This window comes from Theobroma cacao, chromosome 2 (genome assembly GCF_053813885.1).
Source record: "Theobroma cacao isolate CCN51 chromosome 2, ASM5381388v1, whole genome shotgun sequence".
Lineage (NCBI taxonomy): Eukaryota > Viridiplantae > Streptophyta > Magnoliopsida > Malvales > Malvaceae > Theobroma > Theobroma cacao.
Genome location: NC_142640.1, coordinates 4628549 through 4637539, shown reverse-complemented (window position 1 = coordinate 4637539; position 8991 = coordinate 4628549). Strand labels below are relative to the sequence as shown.

At 35.8% G+C, this 8991-nt stretch overlaps 1 protein-coding gene across 1 annotated transcript; it reads right to left on the bottom strand.

Annotated features, from left to right (window-relative positions):
* Positions 1–194: 194 nt before the first annotated feature.
* Positions 195–6868, bottom strand: LOC18607821 (T-complex protein 11). Its single transcript, XM_018115523.2, has 11 exons — positions 6345–6868; positions 5293–5417; positions 4759–5203; positions 4528–4643; positions 3473–4259; positions 2778–3230; positions 2367–2555; positions 2058–2285; positions 1577–1925; positions 1240–1420; positions 195–1009 (listed from the first exon to the last, which is right to left on the bottom strand). Exons 1-11 carry the CDS (start codon positions 6522–6524, stop codon positions 526–528), a joined length of 3537 nt encoding a protein of 1178 aa, XP_017971012.2. The 5' UTR covers positions 6525–6868; the 3' UTR covers positions 195–525.
* Positions 6869–8991: the final 2123 nt, after the last annotated feature.

Here is an 8991-nt window from a genome sequence, read left to right as displayed (position 1 = left end):
TTATTATTTGCGGTAAGGAGTATAGAAATACTCCTTAATAATGTTATAAAAAAAATAAATAATATTATAAAAAATATTGTGGACCCGGTCAAACCGAATTCGAACGAACTTATCTAAGCCCAATTTTAGTTTATATACTATCCAGCTTAAAATTAATATTTTTGTTTCTACTAATCAGCCACTATTAACTGTGGTTTAGCCACTTAACTCGCTGGTCACACTTTTTTTTTATTAATAATGTTTTATCCACATAAGATAAAACAATAAAAAAGCACATCCAATATTATTCATCCTGGCGTTTGGCTTCCCCATTGAAAAGAAAGAGAAGCCATTTCATTTACAGAAAATAAACCTTCTCCATTAACCTAAATCTAAACGCTATTTACAATATGTTCTATTAGAACACAGGATAAGTTTTCCATCTGCAAGGAGAGACTCTTGTCCACTAGAGGAGTTAAATGCAGGCTTCTACACATTACTTACAGGTGTGTGTTATTTTCTTCGTATTCTTTTCATAAATCCACATCACATGTTACCGATTAAGTTTGTATACCATGGCCCATGGACGCCCATTGAAACTGTGGCTGCAACCACCACCACCTCGGCTGCTTTCACCACCCTTTCAGTCAGGGAACCAGCTCCGACTTGCCGCAGGGCAATTTCCGCCAACTTTCTTCCATGGGAACTGCTCCCACCTAGCACAATCCCTCTGAAAGCTAAATAAACAGCACGGGACACCCTTTCAAACACCGCATCCCCAGCTTGCAAGCCCTTTGCTAGCATCCTGCCCATCATGACTTTCCTCATTTGAAGCTTCTCGGTGTCTGCTACTTGGTCACCATCTCTAGAGAACCCACTAATTATTTCAACAATGCCTTCAATTCCTACATCTTCGACATGGTCTAAGAGCACCAAGAGTTGCTCAGTGCACTTCGATATTATGCTTTCCATGTCTGTAGGGCTAGATACTACTTCCTCGCTCAAGAGGATTTGCCGACAAATAAGAATGCTGCGAGTGAATAATCAGATATTAGATCCTTTGTTCACTCAAGAACTAAACCAGACAGGTCTGACCAAATAATTTTGCAAGTCCTCAAAATTGAGACTTAGTTTTCAAATATTTCGAAAACATGACATGACAACAGGAACCGAATAAAAACAGTATAATGTACCCTCAGAGAAAGAAGGAAAGAAAAGGGGAAGGGGGGCATATAAGCAAGAGAGAGATCTAATACATACCTTGTGGATATTACAATGATCTTCTGAATCTCAGCCTGAACACCCCTCAGTCTCGAGAGGTTAAGCATGAAGGTTTCAGGCAAAGCATCTGGTGTTAGACCAGAAACTCCACTAACTAACTTTAGCAAACCAAGCCTCAGCAGTATATCAACTATCTCTCCCTTGCATTCTGGTTGTTGACCTGACCAAAGAACATAAGAACCATGAGTATGTGAAAAATGATTGCATATCTCTAACTATATTAGCTTTGATTTCCGGGAGTTAATATTTCCAGAGGTCTAAATCTTTGGAAATATAGCTTCCCTTCAAATAATTAAAAAAAGTTTGACATCCAAACCTGTAACACTCCTAGCAGAAGCATTCGGGTTGATAAAAGTCTTTTGGCTTGCATTTTCTGAATTATAGCTTCCACCAGTTTTCAGGGTGATGGAAGTAAGAAGCCCCTGCGATGAACTATCCTGTGCCTTCAAAGTTGACAGAGAATTTTGGTGTTCTCCCCACTCTTGATCTTTGCAATTCCTCACAGATGAAAGCCACCGCATGGTCAACGGTAGAGAAGTGTAAGCATCAGAAGAAGATCCATAACGGTTTGCAAAAGCTTTCCTAAGGTAATCCAAACCAGCAGGTCCCTTTAACAATGGCTCCATCATCCTTATATGAGCTTTGCTTATCTCTCGCTTTAGATTCTGCCAAAAAAATGAATATTAATCTATTAAAAACTGAAAAAACTTCCTCTTTCTCAACTCAATGCCTGTAGAAAAGGTGATGCATGAAGAATCCACTCTATCAAGAGGAAAAAAATGGACATGAAAAAACACCTGAATCTGCTCCAAGACAAAGCGCAGACCCTTGATCATTGCAAGGGCAGGAGAATTATTTGGCTTCTCTCTGGCTTCGCAAATCTCAGCTAACTCTTTCAATAAACTCTGGTTAGCAGCCTTCATTTCATCATCATTGGCTGGAGAGGAGAGCTTCTGCAAAGTGATCAATGCAAACTCCAGAATCCTTCCAAGATAATCAATGTCCAGGTTTCCTGACTTCAGCACCTTTGAATGGGAGAAAAATAAAAAGATTAGGATTTAATAGATGAAAACAATAATATGGCAATGGTAAAGGCGTGCTAGTACCTGGGAGAGGATTTCTAGATCAATAGCATCAGTTATTTCTTCTCTCCAACTCTGAGGAGCCATCTCACAAATTTCATCCCTAACTTCCCTCACAAGCTCAATAACTCGGTCATAATTGGGCTCATCCTGTCTCATAGATTCCGTGATCCCATCCCAGAAAGCCTTCTCCATTGTTTCCCTTATCTTCGCCTGAGAAACATAAAGACATTGCCATATAGTTTTATTCAGCATGGCTGCCAAGAAATTCATCAATTTCTAAGACAATTTTGTATCCTTGCATATTTCATAAAATGCAATCAAACCCATCATAACAATCAAGGAAGCCAGCAAAAGTGCCGAAAATTCTAAAGATGATTATGAGTATGTGGTTCTTCTACCACAGATAACCAGAATAATGAAAAATGCACAAACCTTTATGCTGATTTGATCTTCGTCAGTGACACTGAAGCTATCAACAAACCCAAGCTGCTCATGAAAAAATTCATGAACTATCAATTCATTTTCAGTGACCCGCTGCTTTTCAATATAAGTACCCAACTGAGCATCTGAATGGCTGCTGCTAGGCACAGAGGAACCAGAATTTTTGGATGGGGATGTGCCATCTTCCTTAAACAGAGAGCGGACAACACGGTTTGGCATCTGAGTCAGATCACTTCTATTATCGGTTCTAGCAGAAGAACTAGGGGAACCATGTGTGTTTGGAGACAGGAAGGGTGTAATTGGTGACCCCATAGGGCTCCCACTTTCCCTTGCTTGGAAAAATTTAGCCCGTGTTTGAGATAGGGCACATTCCATTCGCTCAATACCAGCATCTCCACTCAAATGTAGCACTTTCTCCCTTAAAAGTTTTTGATCTTCCGTAACCTGCAGTATAAAAAATTTCCATGAGAATCCTCTGAGCATGATGAAGACCAAGGTAGTTACTTTGAATATATTTAAAACTTTGAACCAAGCACAATTAGTCTATATTTAAAAAATTCAGTTAACTTCTGTATCGTTAAGCTGTGTTCGATTTTATACATTGTAGTCAAATTAGTCGACTATATTTCTATACTGGCAGTGAATTTCAGTAATAGTTCTATCAAGAAAAAGACCAAGATTAAGACCTGTCTTTGAATAGCCTTCATATCATGAGTAAGAGCAGTATTATCTCCTTCCGGAGTCAACTTGCACTTTTGAATCATAGAGAGCTCAAGCTGGCACGCTGCTCTTACCAAGTCCTCCTCCAAAGACTGAGCATCCTTCACCTTCCACACCACAAAACAATTCAAGTAGGAGCACCAAGCTTTGTCAAATGATGTAAGCTGTGACCTAAAGGTCAAACGTTTAGGCAATGCAGAGTCAGATTCTTCGTCAGAACTCTGTATGGGACCCTCTAAAATAATCTTTATCAACAACTCAAACTCTCGAACAAATGCTTCTGCAGATTTGGCCAAAGCAATCTCTCGCTCTCCCTGACCACTAAAAACTGCCTCAGGATGACCCAATATCATGTATGCACAAAGTGCTACTCTGACTGGATACCTTGATAATTTAGCAAGACTTTTGGCAGCCTCCCTAACTGAAACAACTTTCTTAGCCTCTCTGCCCCTCATAGAGGTCCTGGGAGTAGTACTCTTCTTTGTTGGAGTAGCAACTCTTTTGAGAAGGTGATCAATGTTATCCAAACTGGATAGATGATCAGTAGCACTTACTACCCTAGAGGCCTTAACACGGCTCTCAATGCGATCAAGCAAAGCCTTCACAGTTTGAAGGGTAGTAATTGATTCAATCAGAAGAGCAAGTTGTTCAAATGGCATTGACTTTATGGAATTCTCATTGATTTTCAAGGCATCAAAGGCTTTTGCCAAGTCTAAAGTAGTTTTTCTCTGCCTAAGGAACCGCCTCCAGCACCTGTAGAATGCAAAAGAATTAGATACTAGAACATATGTAGTTTTAGCCCTTTAGGTATTCTCACCCAAAAACTATACTTAAAATAAGTTGCAACAAGGATATGTAAACATTATGAAATAATAAATTTTCTCTACCACTGCACAGGAAATCTTTTCAAAGGCCCTCTCAAGATGACAACAATAGATGATAAACAGTACCAATTAGAGCATGCAGTCCATCAAACAAACAGAGTCATGAAATGATCAATTAGAAATGCTCGTCTTAATACCTTGCTAATTTTCTAGAAAGAAGATCAGCTTGCCTGTGCATCCTATTCCAATTCACTTGAACAGATTTATGTGGCCTTCCTCTCTGCCTCAAGTACTCTGCTCTTTGTCTCTTTGCCTATTCATCAATAAATTAATAAGAAAACATAGTTAATAAAATATGAAAAAAAATACCATATTTGCACTTGAAGATGAAGCAGAACATACAACAGAAATTTATAAAACATACATACCCTTTGTAGTCTGTCTTCCAACTGGTCCCTCATTCTGCTTCTCTCAACCTCACGCTGGTGACAGACAGACTTAGCCACTCTTCGAACTTGCAAAAACCTAGCACGGGCTTTCTTCTTCTCTGCTTCCAGCAGCCCCAGTCGCTTCTTCTCAGCAGCTGCACGCTTTTGATGAATGGCAGCACGCACACGCTCTTTATATTTACTTTCTCTAGCCATCCTTCGTGACAATGATTGGGATAATCTCTCCTTTATTGTCGCCCTACGCTGGCTGTAAGCCTTAAGGATAAGCATTCTATTAGCCTCCGCCTGCTGAAACCGTGATTCCACTTTCGTTCCAAGCTTCTCTCGTTCCTTCTTGAAACGCATTTCTACCCCAGTTTTTGCTGCTTGCCGCAACTCATCTAACTTGGCTAGGCGCATCTGAGCCTTTGCCAAAATGCTCAACCTGTTGGTTCACCAGCCTGTAAGCTTTCAACTTACAAAAATATCTGCTATGTCCCTTGAAATGATGTACTTTGAAAATGTTCACTTTACCTTTTCTGCTCAGCAGCTTGGAGCCTTGCTTCCAAGCGCTGACCAAGGTCTTCCTCATGGGATGAGGATCTGGAGGGGCTTCTTGGCTTTGATCTTGCCTTGCTTGACACACTTTCATAAAATTGCTATACTCAAACAACAACAATGAAAAAAAAAGAAGGGAAGTAAGTATAAACCAAAAAAAAAAAATTCAAGTTCTAGTTAAATTTAGGTTACAAGTGTAAAAATAAACATAATTCCAGAAAAAAAAGGCAATAGTCACCAAAAATCAGTACGTCTGAAATGAAAATTAGTAGAATTTGCTGTAAATTAGACAAGTTAAAGAAATGTGGAATAATGGAACCTCAACTGCGTTCGGCTGGCAAGTAAACAGATATTCAAAGAAACAACATGATTCAAAAGCGAACATTAGAAGAGAAAAAGAGAGGTTTGCATGTGAAATGAACCACCTAAAAGTGCAAAATTAATTCAGGAACACCCAAACCCCACTTTACCTAACACCTAGAACCATCTTTCAAAACAAAGATTTGATGAATACCAAGTGAAGGAAGACTTTTTTTTCATTTCAAAAAATTTTTCATTTCATTCAAATATGACGCATGACATTACAAATAGAATCATAACTTCATAAAACTAAAAAAAAAGAATAAAAACAGAGAAAAATGTAGCAAAAAATAAATTTCGGTTTATTATATTTAACCTAACAACCTTGGTTAGGTGGAGTCGTGGAGTATCTCTCTTCAGATTTTGAAATTTAACATTAAAAAGTTAAGAAAATTTCTAGATCCTTCTTGAACTCTGTTATTTTTTTTTCCAAACAAAACTCAGGACTCAACTCGACTGAACCAATTAGTTATTTCAGTTATAACAGTATCTTAATCTCCTAAGTAACTCATAAAATAATTATTTCAAAAATTAAAAATATCTTTCCGTTACTTTTGTTTCTCTTAATTTTCTCACCAACCAACCAAAATAAGAAAAATTAAAAAAAAATAGTGTAGAAACCTTGATTTAAAAAAAAAACAAAAAAGAAAAGAAAAATCTGAGTTTACCTGTCTACGAAGATCGGCGTGTCGAAGCTTGGCTTCGATTTCTTCAACAGTACAAGGAGTCTTGCACTCGGCAAGAAGCCTCTTCCGAATCCTCCTCGGCACACGGGAAAACGACGGCGTCTCACTCGCCGGAAATTCCAACGCCACCGCTCTCCCACTTTCCGGCGTCTCCATCATCATCAATTATACATACACCAAATTTACACAAGAAAAACAAAAAAAGAAACGTATCTGTACAATACCACAATCACGATGATCCTCAAACTCCAAACTGATCAACAAACTAACAATCGATCAAACAAATTTCTTATTATTTATAAATAATTGAGACAAAAAGAAAGACTTGGAGAAGAGATGAGTTTTTTTTTTTTTTTTTTTGCTTCTTCTTCTTCTTGTTGGTTGAAGTTGTTCTTGCTTCGAAAGCTTTAAAGAGAGAGAGTTTGGCTTTGGCTTTCGGTATTCTTTCTCTCTCTTTATTTTATGGGAAATGTTTGTCAAAATAAAGCGTGTTGGAATTGTGTGTATCTGTGTAATATGGAATTTACTTATCCTGATTATCCGGGTCTTTGCCACGTCAGACATCGCCCCAACGGCACTCTATTCCATTTTACCTGCTTTTGCCCCTCTGCCTTTTCGAATTGACGCTATCACCCCTTTGTCGGGTGGAGGGAAAGGAAATACTTCTTTCGGTTCCGTTTGGTAAAAACATGAATTAAAAGTTCGGTTAGGTGAAATAAATTTAAAAGTACCGCAACTGAAAATCTCACCCTCCTTTTTCTTTCCTAAACTATAGGTTAAAATAATTTAACCTTTAATTATAATTTATACTCGTGTTTTGCTTAGTTTAATATTCAATAATAATTATGAGTTTTGAAACGTAGATCATAATGGGATTTGGATTTGGAGTGAGCAGTTCATTTCATACTTTATAATAATTTCTCTTGGGTATTGAATAGGGAATTGAATACCCTTAGCCTTAGCCATGATGAAAAATAATTAAATAATTTAGCCTTTCACCTTTAAGAGCTCGACTTTTCTTTGTCAACCCATGAGGGAAGGAAAGCATAAAGGCCACACTTTCAATGTGGGGGGAGAGAAAGAAATATGGCTATCTAAAGGCTGACTAATGTAGACCACTTGTGCTAGCATTAATCATTGTCATCAATACCATTTGAAAAATTAAAAAAAAAAGAAAAAGCTGAAGTAATAAGGATAGGAACATATTAATAATTACATATACACAGACATCTTTATCTACATATTTTGTGCATACATGAAATGGAATTATGGAAAAGTGACCTTAATTAAAGTTTATATTAGAAGATAATTATTGAATGCCTTTTAGATCTTTTTTTCATCCATGGAGTATCACGTCATATAAAAAAAATCTAATCTAATAATGGAGTTGTTCTTCCCTTTACCAAGTTTTAAGCAATCTTTTTTTGACCTTTTTGCACGTGCTTGCTACTAATTTGGGCATGAATCCTCTATTATTGCTTATTATTATTAAATTTTGTTAAAATACCTTAAGCTTCAAGAATACATTGCATGTTACTGTAATATATTGATAATAAAATTTGGATATTTGAATCTTCGAGTGTTAATACAATATTAGTTGGAGATATTTTCATATAAAAGATGTCACACAATGAGCATGTGAATACGTTTCAAATACTTTTAATTCAAGTTTTGTAGATGTTTATTTCTTTAATGTAATGTGAATTGTCTTAAGTTTTTATTTTTCAAGCATTTAATCTGAACATAATGTTTCGAATGAAAGCCAACAGTAATTCAACTATCCATGGATGACGTGACACATGATGTCAAATAAAATTGAATTTACGCACTCCTGCAAACGGTTTCAAAGTTTGGGTTACAACTTTTATTGACCATTTATATCAATGGGGGCACCTGGTAGTTGGGGGTATGTGTACTGAACAAGATTTATTTTGCATAATATTTTAATTTTTGAATATATTTGTTGAACTTTTACAAATATTTGATTTAATAAAATATATATATTTTTCATTCAAAAGTAATAACATTAATTCTTAAATTATTTATCGTTAAATTTTAATTTCATGTATCAAAATAAACAGTTTGCATTAATTTTCATGAAGAGAGTGGAGATGAGAAGGGTGGGTTTGCAAAATTTAGCATAGCATTATTACTATCCAACCAGCAAAAATGAATTATGATGAATGTTATAAAAGGAAATGAATGAAAATAATATTAAAGATAAAAATAAATTTTTTTATTAACATAGTACAAATATAAGATTGGATAAATCATTAGAAATATAAAATTTTATCAAGTTATCTTATCTAATATTGAAGTTCAAATAAATATTTTTAATTTAAATATATTTACTATGTAATTTGATTGAAATATCATCTCATCGTGTGTTCATCTTATTAAAAGATATACTAATTTTTTAAAGTGTTGAAATATGTGTAGGATGCTAATCTTATCAAGGGATATATTGACCTCTTAAAATGTGTTATTCTCTTAAATAATCGGAATGGTTCCTCTAATAAATTTTATTTTCAATTTTAAACTAATTTAAGATATTATGAGAATATCATTTCAAGAATTAGCAATGAATTACTTGCTCTTCAATATGAAAAGGTTATTGATAGCTTTAGAA

What these genes read in the sequence shown, in the direction of transcription:
- LOC18607821 (XM_018115523.2), bottom strand. Translation starts at nt 6,524, where the DNA reads ATGATGATGGAGACGCCGGAAAGTGGGAGAGCGGTGGCGTTGGAATTT. An exon ending in TGAAGGCTATTCAAAGACAG is followed by an intron (nt 3,231 to 3,472) that starts GTCTTAATCTTG and finishes TTTATACTGCAG; the next exon opens with GTTACGGAAGATCAAAAACT. An exon ending in AAGATCAAATCAGCATAAAG is followed by an intron (nt 2,556 to 2,777) that starts GTTTGTGCATTT and finishes TATGTTTCTCAG; the next exon opens with GCGAAGATAAGGGAAACAAT.